This window comes from Pan troglodytes, chromosome 16 (genome assembly GCF_028858775.2).
Source record: "Pan troglodytes isolate AG18354 chromosome 16, NHGRI_mPanTro3-v2.0_pri, whole genome shotgun sequence".
NCBI classification, from domain to species: domain Eukaryota; kingdom Metazoa; phylum Chordata; class Mammalia; order Primates; family Hominidae; genus Pan; species Pan troglodytes.
This window is the reverse complement of record NC_072414.2, coordinates 70,094,875-70,119,316: the sequence shown is the minus strand read 5'-3', so window position 1 is coordinate 70,119,316 and position 24,442 is coordinate 70,094,875. Positions and strand designations below refer to the sequence as shown.

Here is a 24,442-nt window from a genome sequence, read left to right as displayed (position 1 = left end):
GACCTGATTTTTTTTGTCAATTGAGCAGGTGGGACCAGTGCAGAGAGTAGTGGGCATCTAACTCACAGGACTGTGCACAGCAGGCATGCGAGTGACCATTAGTGCCCTGGAATAAACAAAGGTGCAGGATGGGGTCAAGTGGCGCATTCTCATAAAAGCAGCCAGCTCTACGTTAGCCTGTCGCCACCAGACCACCCCACTTCCACTCTGAATACGGGAAGCAGCCATTCTCAGTAGCAAGCTGAGCCAAAATGACCGAAGGCATCTGAACAGGAAACAGGTAGAGAAAGCAAACATCTCAGTTTTGGAATTCTTTATTACTTTGAACCCAAGAGCCACTGATAACTGGCACAATCCAATGAAACAGAGGAAGCAGCAGCTTAAACAAAGGAAAATACATTTAAGATTATAAGTCTGGGGGGGCGGTTACAAGCTTAAAAAGTGACCCAGACAGGGATATCATTGCTAAAAAAAAAAAAAAAATCCCCTTGTGACCTGGGTACATTTTGCAAAGCCACAGGTTTGCAATGTTACACAAGGGCCAAAGGAGGCCATGAGTTGTCTTTGGTTGTGGGGACAGAGGGTAACTGTTCATGAAAATAGTGAGTGTCTGAAGATTAAGAAAATCATGCTGCAGCAGAGGAGAAGGGAGAGGAAGACAGGAAGGGAAAGGAGATGCCTGAGGGTCAAAAGCTGAGCCCAAGCCTAAGCCCAAGCTCAAGCTCAAGCCCCAGCATGGCATAATTTTGTGAATTAACTCAGGCTGAGTTGCCTCCAGTCTTTGGAATGTCATCTTATACTGGTACTGCTGAGGCAGAGGGCAGTAATTGGTGCTTTGGGATAGGAGAAGGGGCAGTTGCTGAAATACAAAATTAATAGCATCCCAAGTTCTTCAATTGCAGCCAAAATACATGTGTTCAGGCCTTTCGGCAGTATCGCCCCCAGAACTACCTGCTGTAGTGTGGTCCATTCCCAGACAGCAACATGCAAGAATAAGTTTACAATACACTCAGCCCTTCTGGCTTAAGATCAGGGGCTCAGAGGCTGTGACAACTCATGATGCTGAAAATGTATCCAGTGAAAACGAAGTACTAGCTCTCTGCTTCATTAAAAGCTCTTGGAAAGAATATTAAATCTCAAGACAACAAAATAATTGAACACACAATACATTTGTATCTTTGTATCCAATATATTACCTTTGTCTTATTAACAAAAATTATATCTCTCGTTATATATTTCTTGGATCTGAAGTTTTTATTCACACTCAGTAATTTCTGTAAAGGACAAATCTGTCTCTATTTTCCATATCATTTAGAAATATACCACATTCACTCTTTTTGATGTGAACTTTCCCAGGAAAATTCTCTTGTGCCCATTTAGTTTTAGAAGAGTGTCATTTTGTGCTATTATGTCAATATCCTGTTTTATTTCCATTATGTTTTTCAAAAACCGAAGAAAATAAGGTTTTTCTTAAAAAGTTAGACATTTTTCTCTTGTTAATTCTGTATCCTGTTATTTACAGCTGAAGAGAAACTATTTTAACTTAAGTGTAAAATGGTTTGGAATAGCAAATGATACAGTCCACTCAGAGTTTACAAAAAAAACATTTACCAGGTAGACACTTAATAAATAAAACAAGCACTTGGAAAAAGTTCTTTGAAAACAGACCTAGGGACATCCACCTGCATCTTTTGCACAGATTTTGTTAAGAAAAGGCCAGATCTAAAAATGTACTGTCAAGAAACAAGCAAACCAATGCATACATACGTAGGTATTCTAAACAGAGGTTCATGTGGTGTCCATTTAGAGTGACTGATGTAAATGCCAGTTGTGGAAGTGTTAATCTAAATCTTTTACTCGGCGACAGATTTCCTCTGTGAAGTCTGAGCATTTTGCATTGCCTCCCAAATCTTTTGTCAAGCTCTGAGAAAAGGAAAAAGCAAAAATAAAAGATGTATCTGCAAACTAAACTAAACCAAGGAGATTTTAAAGCCCTCAGTGAGATGCCACCTGGGCAAGTTACTCGGCTGCTCTTTCATTTAGTTCCTCATTTCAAAGTGAGGAACCACTCCACCACCATCTACCCAGCCCAGGAGGATCGGGATCCAATCTCATAGTGTATACAACAGCACTCTGCAAAGAATAAGGTGCTCTTGATGCAAAGGGAGGCAGGGAGCTTTACCAAAATTTTCCCTTTGTTCACACAATAGACCCTAATACAGATTAGTTGGTCATGGATATTTAAATAAAAGCAAATCTAAATAAGAAGTTTCATAAAAATCCTTGGGAAATATGTCTCAGGAATAGACCTGAGACATATTTTGATCTATTTTTGTTTTTATTATTATTTTTTTTTGAGATGGAGTCTCACTCTGTTGCCCAGGCTGGAGTGCAGTGGCACGATCCCAGCTCACCACAACCTCTGCCTCCTGGGTTCAAGCGATTCTCCTGCCTCAGCGTCCTGAATAGCTGGAATTACAAGTGCATGCCACCATACCCAACTAATTTTTGTATCTGATCTATTTTTGGAGGCTGGGAAACAAATACGAAAGAAATATTTAAATCATTAACTCTTTTTTTTTTTTTTTTTTAAGAGACGGGGTCTCACTATGTGGCCCAGGCTGGTCTTGAACTCAGAGGCTAAGGTGATCCTCCTGCCTCAGCCTATAGCTGCAACTACAGGCATGCATCACCACACCTGCCTAAATCATTAACTCTTAAACCTCCCTCTTTAGGAAAGAAAGCCTCCCATACAACTGATCTGTTCTACCAGCTTATCCTTTCTTTCCTGCATACAGACCCCAATATATTTAATTCTCTTTATCTTTCCATCCTACACAATAAAAGGGCCCACTATGTAATTCAGGCACCTCTCTACTGGGCTGTAGATTATAACTTCCCAAATATAACTTTAAAGAATAAGAAAATCATATGACCTCCAATGTGACTATCAGGCTGTTAAAAACAAGCCTGAATTTCTTGTATTTTGGCCACACGATATAATTTCAAATTACAGAATTTTTTTAAAAGAAGGGACCAACTTTGAAGATATTACGCTAAGTGAAATAAGCCAGACTCAAAGGACAAATACTGTATGATTCCACTTACATGAGGTACCTAGAGTAGTCAAATTCATAGAGACAGGAAGCAGAATGGCAGGTGTCAGAGGATGGGAGGGGGAAGGGAAAGTTACTGTTTAACGGGTGCAGAGTCTCAGTTTGAGAAAATGAAACTGGTCTGGAGATGATTGATGGTGATGGTTACATTACAATGTGAATGTACTTAACATTATTGAACTGTATACCTAAATATGGCTAAAATGGCAAATTTTATGTTATGCATATTTTTCACAATTTTTGTTAAAAAGGACCTCAAATTAGGGATGAGTCTTCAAGTACATTATTTCCTCTAACTTCGGAATAGCCCGCGACACTTCTTCCACAGGCCACAATTGCTTACAGAGGCGGTGGAGCTTGTTGGGTAAGACCCAGACTGCGTGTTAATCCCAACTTGGGTCATTTAGGAGCTGTAAAACCTTGGACATATTATTTATTCTCTCTGTACCTCAGTTTCCTCATCTATAAAATGGAATTATAGCATCTACTTCAAAGAGTTATAGAAAAACTTTGCTGAGATGATATACAAAGAACTTAAAAGTTGCATAAGTATTCAATTAATATTAGTTATTACTTTTATAAAACTTCTGTATTGCTTTTGTATTACAGATGCACACAGTGTAACATATAAGACTATTGTATTAGAGGTACATCTGCATCTGTATCTGCCACTAGATTCCCAGCTCCTTGAGGCTCAGCATCTTACCCTATTCATCATTTTACTCTTCACACCTTATAAGGTACACTCAACAGACGTTTGTTGTGAAGAGTAAAAAGTTGTCTATAAAAATCAATGAACTTGGCCGGGTGCGGTGGCTCATGCCTGTAATCCCAGCACTTTGGGAGGCTGGGGCGGGAGGATCACTTGAGCTCAGGAGTTCGAGACCAACCTGGCCAGCATGGTGAAACCCTATCTCTACTAAAAATACAAAAATTAGCTGGGTGTGGTGGCACACGCCTGTAATCCCAGCTACTAGGGAGGCTGAGGCAGGAGAACTGCTTGAACCCGGGAGGTACAGGTTGCAGTGAGCCAAGATTATGACACTGCACCCCAGCCTGGGTGACAGAGCAAGACTCTGTCTCAAAAAAAATCAATGAACTTGGCCAAGGTCACACAGCTAACAATAGGATAATTGGGCGTGCACCTGATGCTGCCTCCCAAACCACTGACCTTTCCACTGTACACTGATGTCTATACATCAGTGCTTCTTAACTTTTTTTGGATGAAATATCTAGATCCTCACCTCAGAAAATGCACACATGTGCACACATACCCTGTTCAATCTGGGACCCACGTTAAGAATCCTTGTTCAACATCAAATGCTTGGGCCCGCCTGAGAACTATTATCTGTCACTGTCCCTTTCACTCAGATAAAACACATGGAAGCAATGCATTTTACCCAGTACAAGTAAATCAAGATTCCTGTTACCTTTCCGTCCTTAATTGTAGCAAAACACGCAGCCTCAATTCTTGCAGCATGGTCAAAAAGTCCCATGTGGCGCAGCATCATCACAGCACTGAGCAGGAGGGCTGTGGGATTCGCCATGTCCTTGCCTGCAATGTCTGGAGCCGTCCCATGAACCTACACATCGGGAAAAGTAGCATCATCAAGGGAGAGACAAAAACTAACAGTCCTCTTCTGGGGAAGCTGGAGTCTTAACCATCTTTCCTCAGCAATACAAAATATGCACTGAAAGCTACTGCGTGCAATTTATCTGATACGGACTGAAGAAATAAAGTCTGGGTTGGGCGTGATAGCTCACACCTGTAATCGCAACACGTTGATAGGCCAAGGCAAGAGGATCACTTGAGGCCAGGAGTTCAAGACCAGCCTGGGCAACAGAGTGAGACCCCATTTCTACAAAAAAATTAGCAATTAGCCAGGCATGGTGGTGCCTGACTACAGTGCCAGCTACTTGGGAGGCTAAGGCAGGAGGATTGCTTAAGCCTAGCAGTTCAAGCCTGCAGTGAGCTATGATCACACCAGTGTACTCCAGCCTGGGTGACAGAACAAGGCCCCAACTCAAAAATAAATAAATAAATAAATAAAGACTTGGAGAAATAAAGAGCTAAAGTAATTTTTTTAAGTATAAAAATATGGACCAACAATCTTTTTCAGTCAATTTTTGGTAAAATATTTTAAGTAAGGAAGGATACATAATAAATATCTGGAGGGAAATGAAGAGATAAACCAAACGTATATATATGTTTATATATGGGTGTGTGTATATATATATATATATATATATATATATATATATATATATATACCCAAACATATATATAAAAACAAACATAGGCTGGGTGCAATGGCTCACACCTGTAATCCCAGCAACTTTGGGAGGCCAAGGCGGATGGATCATCTGAGATCACGAGTTCAAGAACAGCCTGGCCAACATGGTGAAACCCCATCTCTACTAAAATACAAAAATTAGCCAGGTGTGGTGGCTCACACCTGTAATCCCAGCTACTTGAGAGGCTGAGGCAGGAGAATCACTTGAACCTGGGAGGCAGAGGTTGCAGTGAGCCAAGATCGCACCACTGTACTCCAGCGTGGGTGACAGAGCGAGACTCCGTCTCGAGAAAAAAAAAAAGCATCATTTTGTTTTGACAATTTGAAAAACTGGAGTTAAAGCATACTTATACAGACAACTCCTCCTGAGTTCACACGCTGTTCTGACCTGAGTTCTGTTTCAGGTGTCAGGGTCCTTACCGACTCAAAAATTGCAACCCCATTGGCTCCAATGTTGCCACTTGGTGTCACACCGAGACCTCCGATCAATCCTGCACACAAGTCACTAGCGGAAGAAAAGCATTTCAAAGAATGTTTTTAAAAATAAAACATCTCACCTAGCACCCAGATTTTAGTTTTTAATTATCATTCTCCACTAAAAGGAAGTAGCATTCCTTGGATAAATGGCTGATTCCAGGGCAAAGGTTAGGAAAATACAGATGAGCCTCGAGCATCTTACTGTGTCAGAAAGCAAGGCAAGGCTCAAAGAACGAAGGGCTGTGTCTAAAGGACACAGAAGACATGGTGAAGGGACCCCCATCAGCCAAGTTAGGACAACCTATGCATCAATATTCATGATTATGATGATGGATATATCACTGAATAAAACAGAAAACCATGTCCACAGCTGGGCTCAGTGGCTCATGCCTGTAATCCCAGCACTTTGGGAGGCCAAGGTGGGCAGATCACTTGAGGTCAGGAGTTCCAGACCAGCCTGGCCAACATGGCGAAACCCCGTCCCTACTAAAAATACAAAAATTAGCCAGGTGTGGTGGTGTGCACCTGTAATAATACCAACTACTCAGGGGAGGCGGAAGAATCACTCGAACCTGGGAGGTAGAGGTTGCAGTGAGCCGAGATTGTGCCACTGCACTCCAGCCTAGGCGACAGAGCAAGACTCCACCTCAAAAAAAAAAAAAAAAAAAGAAAGAAAATCACCATTTGGCCAACATCTTATGTCTGTGTGTGGGGGCGGGGGGAGAGAGAGAGAGAGAGAAGCACAGACAAAGGAGAGGAGGAAGAGGAAGGGAGGAAAGAGGAAGGGAGGGAAAGTGGGAAGGAGTAATAAAGTAAATGTGATAAAATGCTGACATCTGGAGAATGTGGAATCTGGGTGCTGAGTACAAGGGAATTCTTTGTACTATTCTTACAACTTTTCTGTAAGTCTGAAATTATGTCAAAAGTTACCAAAAAATAGTAACAATGACCACCCACCTACCTAGCTATACATAACAAAACCTTGAAATCAATCAATCAATCAAACATTTAAAAACTGGGAAGAGTGAGCTAATAATGATTAGAGAGAAAGAGCCCAGCAATGATTTGGCAAATCAATGAAGGAAAAAGCCACCCAACATGTAATCATTCATTATCACAACCTGAACTGTTAGAATTCAATTCATATATTACAACAAATACTCTATTTTACAATACTCAATTGAAAATGTTAAGCCATAATTATTTTAGGATGTTTATAAGTAAATCATAGGCTAAAATAAATAGGTTGCGGCCAGACTCACCTAAGGATGTCTCCATACAAATTTGGCATAACAAGAACATCAAATTGGGAAGGATCTTGTACCATCTACAAGGAATACATTTGTGCATTTAGTAATCAAAATCTGCATCCCCACAACACACAGACACCATTCACCATAAAAAGTAGCAGGTAAGTGTGAATATATACTTACATTCAAACATACTGTATCAAGGTACATCTCATTAAATTTAATATCTTTACAGTTTTCTGCAACTTCCCTGCATTTTTGTAGAAAAAGCCCATCTGACATCCGCCTGTATTTAATCAAATAAAAACTGCTGAAAAAAAAGTCTTACAGAAAGAAAAGAATCAAATCAAAGAAGTAAAGTAAGTTCAAGACATTTAAGTTCCAGAAGCCAAGCTACCTGATCCCAATTACAATAAAATTATTTCTTAGGTAGTTAATAAAATATAAGCTGAAAATGTTTTAGGATCCTTCTGAAAGTATAAAAGAGTAAAAATGTAAAATAGTTTGATCATAATAGAGAAGACTATATTTTCATAGTGTTATCTAACAAGAATGAAGAAATACCCACTAATATTATTAAAATTGCTTTAAAAGGTTAACATAGTAATTTAAATAGTTTTACTATTTTGCATGTTCAATGCTTTTCTTAGTTAGGAAAACTGTTAATATATTCAGAGGACTTTAACAGCCTCTGGATGAGAATTTAAGTTGCTGGAGTAACACATCAGGTATTGTTAGCACTACTTTAAGCCTCCCACTATTCCACTTCTAAAACGTATGCTATGTGGCCTCTGCTGATGGCCACAGCATCTGGGGACCCCGAGGCTCCAATTTCCTTTCCTGATAACCCTCAGTCCTTCCTTGAGCTTCCAGGACCTGAATCACCATCCCCTCCTCATTTGCTCCTGTCATTCGCCCAGGGAGGCGCAGTAAACAGGAGACTCCAGGCCGGGCGCAGAGGCTCATGCCTGTAATCCTAGCACTTCGGGAGCCCAAGGCGAGCGGATCACTTAAGGTCAGGAGTTTGAGACCAGCCTGGCCAACATGGTGAAACCCCATCTCCACTGAAAATACAAAAATTAGCCGGTCATGGTGGCATGTGCCTGTAGTCCCAGTGACTCGGGAAGCTGAGGCAGGAGAATTGCTGGAACCCGGGAGGCGGAGGTTGCAGTGAGCCAAGATCGCGCCACTGCACTCCAGCCTGGGCAACAGAAAGAGACTCCGTCTCAAAAAAAAAAAAAATAACAAAGAGGAGAAAAGAGGAGACTCCGACAGAAGAGAGATGCCGTATCTTTGGATTGTTACAAAGTTCTTTTTCAAAGATATTAGGAATCAAGGAGCAAGCTGAAGAGGAGAAAGGGAAGCCCTGTCACTGCTCTCCCACAACAAAGCAAGATGGGGTGCCGGCCCCCGCAAGGAGCTCACATGATGTTGGCTTTGTGCACCGCCGTGACGTTGCTCCGGTGGTTGTTCCGGGCATACTCAAAGGCAAACTCAGCAATGCGCTTGCTCGCCCCCTCGGTGATGAGCTTGATACTCTGCACGACTCCATCAACAATCTGCAAGACAGGAAGTCCCACCTCGCTGGAAAGAGTGTGACAGCAACGCAGTGGGAGACAGAGGGTGGGGAGTAGACAGTAACATTTGTGGCAGGCCTGCACAGTGCCAGCTAGCATGACTAATCACACACACTGCTACGACAATGGGGTTCATGTTAACTCCAGCCCTAAGAGGTAAGTATTATGAGCCCCACTGCACAGATGAAGAAAACTGAGATGCAGAGACAGTCATCTGCGGAACAGCGCACCTGTGAAGCGGGGGATTCAAAATTCAGAGGGCATATTCCCAAGCTTGTGACGCGAACCACCATGCCTTACATCTGTTTGAGTACTGTCAGCCAGACACCCAGCACCAAGACAAACACCCACAACTCCTCACAGAGATAAAGCAGATCTGTCTCTGGGGTCCCAGATGCACAGAAAGCAGTCCAAGCAGGAATGAAAAAGAATCTGGAGTGAACATACCACATGCTCAATTCCACTGTATTCTCCTTCTGTGTTCTCTCGAATGGTCACAATATTTACATCGGTGTAAGGGGTTTTATAGCCTTCGATAGAGACACATGGTCGGACATTCGCGTAAAGGTCAAATGTTTTGCGCAGCAGTAAATTCATAGATGGGTGACCGGCTGCTATTGGGGTCTTCAAAGGGCCTGTTATACAGAAGAAAACCCAGATGACACTAGAAGGCATTCTGGTCTCACGTGTGACCTACTAACCCACCTCGGCTACCTTGTGAAATGTGTTCTGCCTCTAGTTCACTCTCTACCTGAGATTCAAATGAAGGAGGAACACTTCCTCACGGGAGCTTTCTGGAACATTAACTGCGTTTCTTATCTTCAGAACTTCCTGAGGATCAAGCATTGTAATCAGGTGCTTGACATGATATAATCCTTATCATCACCCTGTACAACAGCAACTCTGTTACTGTCATTTAAAAATGAAGAAAAAAGAAAAAATAAACTAAGAATAAAAAATTTGCCCAAGCCTTCTAGCCAGTAAGTAGCAGGGATGAGATTCAATGTTGGTTCTGTCTGTGGCTTTAAAGCCTATGCTTGCTCTGGCCTACAGTCTCAGGCCTGTAATCCCAACACTTTGGGAAGCCCAGGCAGGCGGATCGCTTGAGGTCAGGAGTCCAAGACCAGCCTGGCCAACATGGGGAAACCCTGTCTCTACTAAAAATACAAAAATTAGCTGGGCGTTGTGGTGTGTGCCTGTAATCCCAGCTACTTAGGAGGCTGAGGCAGGAGAATAGCTTGAATCCGGGAGGCGGCGGTTGTAGTGAGCCGAGATCACGCCACTGCACTCCAGCCTGGGTGACAGAGCAAGACTCTCAAAAAATATAAAAATAAAGCCTATGCTGAATTTAAATCTACCACATGCTAGTATTTTTGAATCACGGCCTTAAACATGTATTAATTAAAATAATGATAAAAATGTAGGCCAGGCACAGCGGCTCACTCAGGCCTGTAATCCCAGCACTTTGGGAGGCAGAGGCAGAAGGATTGCTTGAGCTTAGGTATTCCAGATCAGCCTGGGAAACATAGTGAGACCCCATCTCTACAAAAAACTTTTTAAAAAATTAGTTGGGCATGGTGGCACACCTGTAGTCCTAGCTACTCGGGCGGCTGAGGTGGGAGGACTGCTTGAGCTCAGGAGGTCAAGGCTGCAGTGAGCTGTGATCACACCACTGCACTCCAGCCTGGGCGACAGAGCGAGACTCTGTCGCAAAAAAATAATTAAAGTAAATAAATAAATATACAAATGTAAAAATTAAGCAAAAGATATATATAGTTGAAGATTAAATAGAGATACTGTTATTTGGCATCATCCAGTAATATTTTAATGTTTTTACTGGGGGAAAAAATGTCCCAAATGAATAAAACATCTTACTATGAGTAGTTACTTCATAAAAGAATGGCGTTACCTTCACAGATGGCCAGGCCTTATTCAGTTTAAATGCATAATTTTTCAAAACTATGTAACCCCTGTAGCGGAAATCTGTAAAAACCCCCGTCTCTACTTCAGTGCTACCTTTCAAGCCCATCTTGTTCTTATCCATGGACTCTTTAGCCTCTGAAGGGATCATCCACTTTCCTCCAGGTCCTTGAATGGCAGTGACGTTCCGCTCCTCCCACTGAATAGGTGCCTAGATGCCACATCACAGAGCACAGTGAGCTAGAGAGACTTAAAGGAAACTGACATTCATACTGCAATGATGAACAAACTTTTTCAACTTTGTTTTTGAGATAGAGTCCCGCTCTGTCACCTAGGCTAGAGTGCAGCAGCACAATCTTGGCTCACTGTAACCTCCGCCTCCCAGGTTCCAGCGATTCTCATGCCTCAGCCTCCTGAGTAGTTGGGATTACAGGTGCCCACCACCACACCCAGCTAATTTTTTTGTATTTTTTTTGTAGAGACAGGGTCTCACCATGTTGGCCAGGCTGGTCTCGAACTACTGACCTCAGGTGATCTGCCCACTTCGGCCTCCCAAAGTGCTGGGATTACAGACGTGAGCTACCGGGCCCAGCCCGTTTTCAACTTTGGATGTGACTGCTAAAAACAATAAAGGTCCAGAAAGTTCCTGGCATGCAAGAAGAGATGTCATTCTCTAGCAGGCCCAGAGGGATTCTCTACATTATCTGTGCCCAGTCATCACTCCCAGCTACCACCTGCCCACTTATTTTTTTTCACAAGGGCTCTTAACAGTGGCTATAATTAGAATATCATAAGTAGCAGAGGAATATGGTTCACAGAAACATCATATAGTACTGATACATGGATGAAACTTAAAAACATCATGCTAAGTGAAAGAAGCCAATCATAAAAGACCATATATTATAAGATTCTATTTATATGAAATGTCCCAAATAGGCAAACCTACAGATACAGAAAGTAGATGAGTGGTTGGCTGCCTAGGGTGGGGGAGGAAAAAGGAGGAGGGGGTAGGGAGGGAGAGAGACGAAATGGGGAGTGACTGCATAGGGTATGGGGTTTCTTTTTCGGTGAGGAAAATGGTCCAAAATCAGATTGTGGTGATGGTTGCATAACTCTGTGAATGTACTAAAAACCACTGGATTCAAAGGTACATTTTAAAAGGATGAATTAGGCCCGGCGTGGTGGCTCACGCCTGTAATCCCTGCACTTTGGGAAGCCAAGGTGGGTGGATCACCTGAGGTCAGGAGTTCCAGCCCAGCCTAGCCAACATGGTGAAACCCCGCCTCTACTAAAAATACAAAAATCAGCTGGGCGTGGTGGCAGGCACCTGTAATCCCAGCTACTCGGGAAGCTGAGGCAGGAGAATAGCTTGAACCTGGGAGACGGAGGTTGCAGTGAGCCAAGATCATGCCATTGCACTCCAGCCTGTGCAACAAGAGCGAAACAATGTCTCAAAACAAATGAAACATAAAAATAAAAAATAAATAAAAGGATGAATTATATCTCGATAAAGCTGTTTTTAAAAAACAATATTACATTGTTTAAAAAATATATATAGGCCAGGCCCAGTGCAGAGGCCAAGGTGGGCAGATCACCTGAGGTCAGGAGTTCGAGACCAGCCTGACCAATATGATGAAACCCTGTCTCTACTAAAAATACAAAAATTAGCCAGGCGTGGTGGCATGCGCCTATAATCCCAGCTACTTGGGAGGCTGAGACAGGAGAATCGCTTGAACCCGGGAGGCAGAGGTTGCAGTGAGCCGAGATTGCTCCATTGCACTTCAGCCTGGGCAACAAGAGCAAAACTCTGTCTAAAAAAAAAAAAAAAAAAAAAAAAAAATATATATATATATATATATATATATATGTATGTATGTATTGCATAACCTATGAATGTACCAGTTGGAGGTATAAACAAGCATTCCTTTCTCTCTACCTACATCCTTCATGTGTGTACAGCTAGCACACTGAACATGTCCTAGGACACAAGCTCAGTCAGACACGGTGCTGTTCACAAGCAGCTTACAGCTGAATTCACTTACAGAATTTTTAAATTATCTACCTGTATCAAAGGCTCAGCTGTTAGAAGTAATAACATTCCATTCTTGATAACACATCAGAAATTTTATTTTAAAGAGATTATTTCAAAAGCGGCTGTATAGATTTTGGAAACAGCAATTCTAGTCTTATTTTATTTTACTTTTTGCAAAAAGGTGGGTGATTTGGCAGGGCTTAAAAGATCTTAAACCCAAGCAGGACTTAAAGATCCACAAATACTACTGTACTACTTTGATTACTTTACATATAACTGATGCCAATGCAGGAGTTTGAACTATCAACAACAGGAGCAGCCAGCCAGGTGCGGTGGCTCACGCCTATAATCCAAGCACTTTGGAGGTGAAGGTGGGAGGATCGCTTGAGCCCCAGAGTTCAAGACCAGCCTGGGAATAGAGCAAGACCTCGTCTCTAAATTTAAAAAAAAAAAAAAAGAAAAAGAAAGAAATAATGGCAGTAGCAAACACTGAGACACACACTGTTAAAGTGACAATCGGTGGAGATTAACAACAGACCTTACTAAATTTCATAGAAATGGGTGCAATGCATCCTAAAAGTTCACAGAATCCAACTGGCTAAGAAAACTTTTCAGTGAGTCATCATTAAATGTATTTTTTAAGCCCACTTACTTTGGCAGCATCAAAAATCTTCATAACTGCAGCTGAAATTTCTGGGCCAATACCATCTCCTGGAATTAAAGTTACTGTCTGAACCTGAACATAAGAAATCATCAAAGAAGACAGTAAGAATTTTTGTTTTTGAAGGCTTAAAAAAGAATATTTTGACAGAGAAATCCACTTTATGAGATGTCTCAAGAAGATTCAAATGCTATTAAGAAAACAAACATACCTCCCCGGGGGTCATCAAAGGGGAGGCAGGAATCAACAGAGGAGAGACTCTGCAATCCTACTCTTTACCTGAGTTCAGAGGTTTTAAAAAGAACCCAAATGATACTCTTTACATAAAACGAAAATAAATTAAACTACCAAGTAGATTTCCTAATTGATATTTCTTTTCAGACAAGCTGCAAAGAGACCAATTAATTCAAATCTTTTAAACCAAAGACAACAACAACAAAAAATTAACAATGTTCTCTCACTAAAATTTAGAGGGTTTCTCATGAAGGCAAGTGTTTTCCTTTCCTTTCCATTGTGATCCTGGAAAGCTTCTCATGCAACTTCTTCAGTCTTGCAAAACACTTTCAGACACATTTCCAAAATATTACTGAGGTCTGTTTTGGTACTCAGGGAAAATCAGACTTTTTATCAAGAGAGCTTCCATTTTTTTCTTAGTTCCTCTATAAAACTGTCTGCTTAAATCTAAGAGTAATCTACATAAGCTTGGCAAAGTTGATCTGCAACCAAAAAGAATAGTATATGTCATCATACCTGCAAAGCCTGAGTCACACTTAGAATGACAATTATTGTTTTTATAATGTAACAGCAATGATTTATTCTAAGGCTTCAGGCAAAACGAAGCCAGCATTTCAAATGCAGAAATAAAAATATGTAAGGGAGAAGATCAGCACCTCTTTTTCCATTTGGGAACCATATATTTTATTATCTTGGGACTTTACCCCACCTAGGGGCTTGGCTTTTTTTCAATTCTAGTTGCTGGAACTGCATTTTTAAAAAGTCACTAATTCAAGTTTCCTTGGTCCTTTGCCTTCCAATGATGTCTGCCCAGATACGTGGACTAATTATTTCTGATTAGTTTCTGTACAACTGAAGAAACATTTTTATTTTTTTCATTTTTCTAATTTTCAATTTTTATTTTTTAGAGATGAAGACTCACTACATTGCCAGGCAGGAGCACAGTGGCTACTCACAGGTGTGATCACAGCTCACTGCAGCCTCGAACTCCTGGCCTTAAGCAAATCTCCCACCTCATTCTTAGCCAGGGCTAAGGCTCATACCAGTTTTCTTGGGTTGAAGAAATCTTTAAAAAGATTAATACATCCTCTTATTTCTTCAAAAATAACCTCCTCCATCAAGCTAATTTTTTTTTCAAATAAATAGCCTGAAAATTAAATAATAGCAGAGAGCAATGATCATCTTATTAGCTTTCAGAATGCGTTTGAAATGCTAGCACGGCTATCCTTGAGCTTGAAGTGCAAGCCCCATCCTGCATTTTTGGCATAAGCAGAGCCAAAAGAACGCTTTGGCTACTTCTTCCTGTTCTCCCAACATGTAATAATAAATGTCATCCAGTCACCAGAAAATCTGCTTTTCTTCCACAATACAGAAAGTAAATGGAGGAAAAAATGTACTATGGTCTTATAAATCTTTCACGGCATAGATGTTATATGGGAGTATAGGAATTATGAAATCCAAATCAGATTCCATAAAAGGCGGGGTGGGGATCAAAACAAATAGGAAGTCACTGAGCCACAGTCTTAGAATGTTCCAAAAATGTGGTATCAGCTTTTAAAGCACAGAATTCTGATGCTGGGAATTCTAAAAGCAGCAGATTTAATGAACAACAGATGATCTACTACTGTGATAGTCTACAAAGCCTATATAAGGCAAGTATAAGCCTACAAGGCTTATAGATGTTCGAGGCATTCCTAATTGGCACTCGATCTACTGGGTTTAGGGAAGCTCATAAAATAAAAATGCAAAGCAGGTTTTGAAGCTTCTCAACAATTTTCTCTCAACTTGTACTAGTTTTGAAAAAAGCTGTCTCACCAAAATGAGATTGTGAAATAAAATAACAGGCTCAAGGGTACTTTCTATTTTTAACAAGGCTCCCTCAAGATATTAATGTGGCAAACTTACATAGCCAGCTGTAAGATAATTCTTTCAAATGCGCAAGTAACCTAACAGATTTGTGCATGTCAGCCAATAATTTCAACATACATTATAAATATGGCCAATTTTCCCAAATTCTAAATGAATGGAGATAAAATGCTATATAATAAATATGTTAGAGCATCTTTCTTGAGAAACTTCTAAAAGGAAAAAATAAAAGACATAATTATACTCACACCACCAGTAAAACCTCTGGTCACCTGTTTTGGGTTGTGGAATGCCCCCAGCAGCCGAGAGACCTATATTAATATCAACAGAGAAATATCACACACAGAATTAAACCACATACAGTAAACAAGAGCGAGGAAGTCCTGATGGATGGTACTGCTGCAACTTGGCACAGATATATTCAGTAGCTTCCCAGGAATACAAATCTCATGTATTAGCTCAATGTGGCAAGCCATCTCAGATTTGAAAGCCTAAATACTCAGATTTTTACTTTAGATTGAGAACTTAAGTACTGTATATTTTCAAAGTCAATTTAACGAATATAAGTTGTCAAATAAAAGATGCTGAAGGTAGAATAAAACTACTTTTTCAGCTCAAACATACAGATTCTTCTCAGATGAGTGGATCATTTTGTGCCAACATTCTTGACCATTAGGTCAATTTAGGGGTAACCTATATTCTAAGAAAATTACCATTAATTTTAGAGCCAGGATGTTCCTCATGAAATCCAGAGCACAACTCACTTATTTCTTGTTGTTGTTTTAGGCTTTTTGAGATGGGGTCTCCCTAGGTTGCCCAGGATGGAGTGCAGTGACTATTCAAAGGCACAATCATAACTCACTGCAGCCTCCAACTCCTGGGCTCAAGTGACCCTTTTGCCTCAGCCTCCTGAGTAGGTGGGATTACAGGTGTGCACCACGACACCTGGCAACTTGCTTATTTCATAAGCGGAGATGCTGGTCCCAAAGAAAAGCATTTGCCTAAGGTCACACAGCGAATAATTGGCAAAATGGAAACCCACATACAGGTCTTCTGACTCCTGGTCCAGTGCTCCTTCAATTATACATTATATCTATTCTGTGAATATTAAGAAATTACACTTTATAGTAAAATCTAAGAAAGTTTATTTAATACCATCTGATGCCCATGCCATACAGAATAAAGATTTTAAATAAATTACTGCTGCTTCTGATAATATAGGTAATGTGGTCATTACTGTCAGTTTGCTGGGACTAGGAAAAGATACAAAATATAAAATAAAAGTTACCCAGTAATTCCACCACACCAAGATATTACCACTGGTATGTGTTTTTTTTTCTCTCTCCAATTAACATTATTATATACCAGAAATATAAATTTTAGAGGTTTATTATAAACTTTAATAACTTAGTCCTTGAGAACTGGTACAAAGTCATACTACATTATTATAAACAATATAAAAAAAGAAACTGGGTACATAGACCAAAGGTATTAAAATGCATTAAATTTTTTTTTTTTTTGAGACAGAGTTTCACTCTTGTTGCCCAGGCTGGAGTGCAATGGTGCAATCTCGGCTCACTGCAACCACCACCTCCTGGGTTTGCCTCAGCCTCCCGAAAGTAGCCGGGATTACAGGCATGCACCACCATGCCCAGCTAATCTTGTTGTATTTTTAGTAGAGACAGGGTTTCTCCATGTTGGCCAGGCTGGTCTCAAACTCCTGACCTCAGGTGATCCACCTGCCTTGGACACCCAAAGTGCTGGGATTACAGGCGTGAGCCACCACACCTGGCTGCATTAAATTTTTTAAAAAGTAACTTTTTCTCCTGCTAGATACATGAGCAAAGACACATTTGTTATATCCTATCTTGATGTTTTTTTCTGGGGTCTGAACCTTTGCTGAAATATTTATTGGCATGTAACAACCAACAGCCAAGAAAGGTATGAATGAATTTCATTCTCTAATCTTCTGGTATCTATAGTCATGACTCTGCATTGAAAATAAGACTGGGCCAAATCCAAAAGAATGCCAAAACCATTGGCCAAAATGTTAATCCTAGGGCATGATTCATCCACCAGCGAGTGGGCTATTGGAAGGGAGGCCATTTAAAGGCTACTTTGTGACAAGAAAATTGACATGTGTCCTTTCTCCTCTCCCTGAACAAAAAAGAAGGAAAAGACATTCACACAAAACTCATGTCCTCATGACAGAAGACCCAACCAACCAGCCTGCGCAACAAAGTGAGACCCTGTCTCTACAAAATTAGCCAGGTACGGTGGTGCACACCAATGGTCTCAGCTACATGGGAGGCTAAGTCGGCTTGAGCTCAGGACTGCTTGAGCCCAGGAGTTTGAGGCTTCTGTGAGCTATGATTATGCCACTGCACTCCAGCCTAGGTAATGGACAAAAAAAAAGAAAAAAAGAAAGAATGAAAAAGACCCGACTCAAACAACTGATTTTAAAATGTAAACCCATCCTACCTGCATATGCTGGGGGCAGCAATGTAAACCCAGGAGTGTAAGGATTTGTGTTTTGTTCACTGTTGTATCTAGTGTCTAGAACAGTCCCTGGCTCATAGAAGGTATTCAACAATTAAAAAAAAACAACAACAACAATCAAACAAAACTGAGTCCAGCCTCAGTCACATCTCTATCTGAAGAGTTTCCAACCCAACAAGTAGCCTTAATACTTGCAATGATCTTCTTTAATGGCCAGTCTTTTCCATGTTTGTCATCTCTCTTGCATGATCTTAGAATAAAGCAGTACTGCACCTAAGTCATCACAACGACCCAGAACTTTAAGTAAAATAAAATTTTCCAAAGCACCATTTAAAGGTTACTTTGTGACAAGCAGAGCATAAAACTGACATGAGGCCGGGAGCGGTGGCTCACGCCTGTAATCCCAGCACTTTGGGAGGCTGAGGCAGGCAAATCACCTGAGGTCAGGAGTTCAAGACCAGCCTGACTAACATGGAGAAACCCTGTCTCTACTAAAAATACAAAATTAGCCAGGCGTGGTGGCACATGCCTGTAATCCCAGCTACTCAGGAGGCTGAGGGAGGAGAATCACTTGAACCCGGGAGGCAGAGGTTGTGGTGAGCCAAGATCGCGCCATTGCACTCTAGCCTGGGTGACAAGAGCGAAACTCCATCTCAAAAAAAAAAAGAAAAAAAAAAAAAAAAGGCCGGGCGCAGTGCCTCACGCTTGTAATCCCAGCACTTTGGGAGGCTGAGGTGGGTGGATCACCTGAGGTCAGGAGTTCAAGACCAGCCTGGCCAACATGGTGAAACCCTGTCTCTAATAAAAATACAAAAATCAGCTGGGTGTGATGGTGGGTGCCTGTAATCCCAGCTACTTGGGAGGCTCAGGCAGCAGAATCGCTTGAACCCAGGAGGTGGAGGTTGCAGTGAGCCAAGATCTCACCATTCCACTCCAGCCTGGGCAACAGGAGCGAAACTCTGTCTCAAAAAAAAAAAAAAAAAAAAAAAATTGACATGAGTCCTTTCTCCTCTCCCAGCCCAAAAAAGAGGGAAAAGACATTCACACAAAACTAGCTTATGTCTCTGTGACAGAAGACCTGACCAATCAGCCTAGACAACAGAGTGAGACCCTACCTCTACAAAAAAAATTTTAAATATTAGCCAGGTATGGTGGCACACACCAGTAGTCCCAGCTACATGGAAGGCTGAGATGGCAGGACTTCTACTTTATAGAATACTCATATGCATATATATATATATGCATATATATCTCACATCATTTTATTTATATAAAACCTGTAGAGATAGGCATTAGTGGCACTTTTCAGATGAGGAAACTGAGGCCAGGTTCATGAAGCCTGGACCAAAACCCTGAACTTTGGACTTCAGGTCGTGGGCCATCTTAATCCACAACTCATTTCCTTTTTAACTTAAAAACATGTAAATAGTGTTGTACACGGGTTCTGAGATGGGTTTTTTAAAAAAAATCTTTTTTTTTTTTTTGAGACAGAGTCTTGCTGTTACCCAGGTAGGAGCATGATCTCCTCTCACCGCAGCCTCCACCTCCTGGGTTCAAGTGACTCTCCTGCCTCAGCCTCCCGAGTAGCTGGGATTACAGGTGTGCGCCACCACGCCCAGCAAATTTTTGTATTTTTAGTAGAGATGGGGTTTCGCCATGTTGGCCAGGCTGGTCTTGAACTCCCGACCTCAAGTGATCCGCCCGCTTTGGCCTCCCAAAGTGCTAGAATTACAGGCATGAGCCACCATGCCTGGCCACAATCTGAAATGGAAACTCAACAGAGAAACTGTCCTAATTGAAACCGGCATCCAGCTCAGCACCTCCACCAACCTGGGGTCAGCCTCTGAGCCACCTTCTGCTCCAATCCCTAAAGTGAGAAGCTGGCCCAGAAGTCAAATGACTCTGCCAAAGGTCACACAGGGAGTGCATGTCAGAGAACCTCATCTTCTGACTCCACAACCCACCACTTTCTGAATACCTACTATGAGGGTTTTTTCATGCAGATCACACTAAAGGCAAAACAAATTTACCAGCACAATCATTACCAAGTGTTGCTTTAGTGCCTCACTGTGAAGGCAAATGTACCTACCAAAGATGAATTGGGTGTTAAATGTAAGTTCAGAGATTAAAGGACTGAGTTCAGTTTTCACAGTGACACAGAAGTTGCTTTACTTTTAGGAGCAAATGTGACATAAGAGTTATCATCACAAGCAAATCTGGGTCTGAAGAGGGTGACAAAGTAGAATCTAGTTATTGAACAAAAAAACCAGTTAATGATGCCCATGAAAACCACTGTCTGTTGGAGACAGATAAACATATTGATAAGAAAGCTTCAGATTTCTGTTTTCCTTCTGTACATACCAAGTGCTTTCACATACATTATTTTATTTAATACTCAAACAATTCTGTGATGTAAGTATAGATATTCACCGATGGGCATATTAAGGCTTAGAGATGTTTAGTAATTTGCTTAGGGTCACACAGCCAATCAGTGGCATTGCTAGGATTTAAATCTGAGACTCCTAAATTCCAGTACAGAGATCTTTTCCTTAAATAACAGTGCATCTCTGGACCTCTCTTTAAACCGAAAAAAAGGCAGAAAAGTAGTATCAAACTTATAGAAAAACGTTAAATTGTTTATAGATTTCTAGGGGACCACCCTTTCATAGCAACAGGAGACTTGAGGCCTGATGGCCTGTACCCATCATTTGCTATGTGACCTTGGGAAATGGGAACCAAGACACCTAGGTTCCTCTCCCTGCTCTGACACCGACCTCCTGTGTGACCTTGAGCAAATTCTTCTTCAGGCACAGGTTAGTTCCACTGAGAACCTACGGAACTGCATAGATGATCTGAAACCCTTTCCAGTTCTGGCATCTGAGCGTCAAGGAGAGCTAAAGCGTTCCAGATTGCAGGATTCCCACCAATGAAAGGTAAAAGGAAGGCTCTGCTGGTCTCTCTCTCCGAAGGTTCAGACGGTAATTCCAAGGTGTAAGATGCCCTATGTCCTATGAAGGGGAAATAGCTACAAGAGCACTAGAGGTCTGACTGGGAAGAGCGCCAAAGGGAAAACAATCTGATAGGGAAAAGGGCCCCAGGATTCTCTCACCTGGGAAAACCTCCCAAGCTCAACGCCAGTGCCCGTGGCACCTGCGGTTCCCCGGCCAAGGGCCGCGCAGACAGTGGATGAGAGGTCTGGGCGGTGCTGAGGGGATCAGTCCCGCAGCAGGGCCGCAGCCGGGGAAGCGGCCCGGATGGCGGAGCTGGGACAGAGGCTCCCGTGACCTTCCCGGGCTCGGCGCGAAGCCTGGGCTCTGGCCGGGGCGGATGCGGGTGACGGCAGCCGGGTCTCGGCAGGAGCAGGGCCGGCGCCCCCCCGCCTTGACCTTGACGCCGTCCCCGCCTCTGCGCTGCTGACCCGGCCCGGGGCGGCCCATACACTGCGAGCCGGCCACGGAGCGCGGGGCATGGGCGACCAGGACCGGCTCCCAAGCTGTCCCCGCGGGCCGCCACCGCCTCCCTGTCTGGCCCACGCGCCCGCCCACACCCGGCACGCGACCGGCTCTCCTGCCAGCCCTCGCGGCCAGCCTGCCTGCCACACGCCGGCCTGCCAGCGCTCACCTTGGAGATCCACGCGGACCCAGCCATCGCTTCCCCTCCTGGCTCCGCAGCAACAGCGGCAGCAGCAGTGCGCAAGCGCCCACCCCACGCTCGGAGCCCGCCCCTGCACTGCCACGCCCCCTGAACGCCCCGCCCCCGAGACCGCCTCAGGATTGCTTCGCGCTCGCTCGCTGCCCCGCCCCTGGACATTCCGCTGGCCAATCGCCGGGCTCGTCTCTCTGTGCCTGGCCTGGCTGAGCGCCAGGCGGACCCGGAAACTGCCGGGCCGGGATCTCCGGGAAAGCTTCCTTCTCCCCTCCCTGGTTCATTGACTCGCTGTTAAGGTAAGACGTTTGTTCCACACCTACTAGGTGCTGATTAATCTTCTAGGATCTTGGGGATATAGCGCTCCTCATAGAGTTTACAATCCCGTGGAGAAAGACACATAATTTTCTTATTCCACAAATTTTGATTTTTTTTTTTTTTTTTTTTTTTTTGAGACCGGGTCTCGCTCTGTCGCCCAGGCCGGAGTGCCGTAGCGCGAACAGGTTCACTACAAAGCCTCGACCTCCTGGGATCAAGTAATTACTAAGCCCAGCCCAACTTTGTTTTTTCTTTTTTTTTTTTTTTCGTAGAGATGGGGCCTCGCAATGTTGCTCAGGCTGGTCTGGAACTCCAGAGTTCAAGCGATCTGCTTGCCCCAGGCTCACAAAGTGAGCCACTGCGACTGGCCGAATTTTATTTTTTACCAGCTTTATTGAGGTATAATTTATATATAGTAACATTTACTCACTGTAATGTACAGTTTGATGATTTTTAGTAAATGTAAACAGTTGCACAACCATCACCACAATCCAGTTTTTGAGCATATGAAAATGTTCCTTGTGTCCGTTTATAGTCAATCCCGCTCCTGTCCTCAATCCCAGGCAACTACTAATCTGTCTATTTAGCTCAACAAATATTTCTGAGGGTCAACTAGATGCCAGGCACTGTTTTAAGTGCTGGGGCTTAGTGTCCAGTAGGAAAGACAGGCATCAATCAAGTGTCACACACGTCATTAAAACTGTTGCACCAAGAAGCAAAAGAGCAAGGAGCTATGGCAAGGCAAAATCAGGCAACCTGATTCAAACCTAACCTGGAGGTCGGGGAATGCTTCTCTGAAGAAATAACATCCATACTCACCTTTCCCCTTGTCCTCTCCCTGTCCATCACAAACTCCTGAGTTCCTGCTGATGGCCAGGCCTCTAGCTGGGTGCCAGGGGAGGTCAGGTGTTTAAACCAGGTCTCTGCTACCCTACCCTGGGAAGGGTTCTATCCAGAGAGGAGCTGCCTACCCACCCAGAGAGGTGATGAGTGCAGTAGAGAAGTGATCCCAAGGGCTTTTATGACCTAAATAATAAACTGCAGCTAAGTCTGTGGCCTTGTCAGGAAGGAGGGCTTTTATCAACCCCTTTCCATTGGGACCCTTCCCCTCATCAGGCCCTGGCAGTCCCATCCTGAAGTGTTCTCCCACAGTTCCTCCATCCCCAATGTCACTCCTGCCCTCCTTCGGGCCAGACCACCTCAGGCCCAGGCTCTTACAACAGCCTCTTCACCTGCCAACCTGCCCTCCCCTTCAGGCACAGCTCTGACCAGGGCTCGCCCCGGCTCTGAAACCTCCTGGCTCTCCCTTGCACTCTCCTCTCACACCACTGTCTTTTTTCAGCCTGATTTCCCACCACTCCTTCCAGCCCCAAAGACCTGGAGCGCCTGCCAACTAGGACTGCTGGCCAGCCCCCAAATGCTTCCCATATTTTATCTCTCCGTGCCTATGGTCGTGCCATTCCCTCAGCCTCAATGCCCTCTTGCCCCACTTCTACTGGCTGAAATTCTAGCTCCTTGTCAAGACTCAGCTTACATGTTGGGAAGTAGTAAAAGTTGTAAAAGCCCCCAAGACCCACGAATGTGTCCCCCTCTCCTTACTCAGAGCCCTCTAGCACTTGGCTCCCACCTCTCCTGGGAAACATCACATTCTCTTCTGCTGTGTGCCATTGAGAAGATAAGCTTTGGGCCAGGCTTGGTGGCTCACGCCTGTAATCCCAACACTTTGGGTGGCCGACGCAGGTGGATCACTTGAAGTCAGGAGTTGGAGACCAGCCTGGCCAACATGGCAAAACCCTGTCTCTACTAAAAATACAAAAATTAGTTGGGCGTGTTGGCACATGCCTATAATCCCAGTGACTCAGGAGACTGAGGCATCAGAATCGCTTGAACCCACGAGGCAGAGGTTGCAGTGAGCCGAGATCATGCCACTGCACTCCAGTCTGGGTGACAGAGCAAGACTCTGTCTCAAAAAAATAAAATAAAATAAAAGAGAGAGAGAGAAGATATGCTTTAAGTCCAGAGATAATCTTGATGATCTCTTATGACGTTGTTTCTGGAACAGAGACTGGTACACAAGGAATACTTGCTGCTCAGTGATTGTGAAATAAACATTGACTGACTTTGTCCAATCTTCATTTAATCTTCACAACAACCCTATGAGAAAACTGAAGTACAGCTAGTAAGTGATGATGCTGGCATTCACCCTAGGAAGCTTCCTAAGTACTAAGGCAGTTCTCCTAACTGCTGAACTTTCGCTGAGGGCCAGTCCAATCCTACAAAGGCTTCCCAAGCCAGTCTCTAGCAAGTGCACTGTGAGAACAAAAAATGAACAAGACCCACTCCTACCCTCCAGATCTAGTGAGGGAGAAACTCAGAAGTCTCAGATGGAAGTTGGGGGGTGATCAAGGAAGACTCCACAATGGAGATGGCATTTGAGTCAGTCCTTGAAGAGGTAAAATGTCAGCAGCTGGAGGGACATGCAGGAAACAGAAATGACCTCACCTTGAGCTGAGATCTGTTCCCTGAGTCAGCCCTTGGCTCCAGAAGCCCCAG

The 24,442-nt window shown here is 43.2% G+C and overlaps 1 protein-coding gene across 2 annotated transcripts; it reads right to left on the bottom strand.

The window, feature by feature from the left end:
- Positions 1-298: 298 nt before the first annotated feature.
- IDH3A (isocitrate dehydrogenase (NAD(+)) 3 catalytic subunit alpha) lies at positions 299-21,663 on the bottom strand. 2 transcript variants are annotated; one of them, XM_063794246.1, is made up of 12 exons: positions 21,548-21,657; positions 15,676-15,738; positions 13,789-14,043; positions 13,319-13,402; positions 10,731-10,845; positions 9,162-9,349; positions 8,563-8,696; positions 7,321-7,423; positions 7,150-7,214; positions 5,831-5,915; positions 4,547-4,699; positions 299-1,923 (listed from the first exon to the last, which is right to left on the bottom strand). In XM_063794246.1, exons 4-12 carry the CDS (start codon positions 13,340-13,342, stop codon positions 1,840-1,842), a joined length of 951 nt encoding a protein of 316 aa, XP_063650316.1. In that variant the 5' UTR covers positions 13,343-13,402; positions 13,789-14,043; positions 15,676-15,738; positions 21,548-21,657; the 3' UTR covers positions 299-1,839. The 2 variants fall into 2 exon arrangements, with proteins under 2 accessions (XP_063650316.1, XP_510524.3); XM_510524.8 differs by lacking the exon at positions 13,789-14,043 and having other exon boundaries at positions 21,548-21,663.
- Positions 21,664-24,442: the final 2,779 nt, after the last annotated feature.

Bases quoted from the DNA above. Each gene is read 5' to 3' on its own strand.
- IDH3A (XM_510524.8), bottom strand. From the start codon at position 21,574: ATGGCTGGGTCCGCGTGGATCTCCAAG. The intron at 13,403-15,675 runs GTGAGTATAATT...TCTTATGTTCAG, and splicing joins CCAGAGGTTTTACTGGTGGT to GTTCAGACAGTAACTTTAAT. The intron at 9,350-10,730 runs GTAGCACTGAAG...TCTGTATAACAG, and splicing joins GAACAAGATGGGCTTGAAAG to GCCCTTTGAAGACCCCAATA.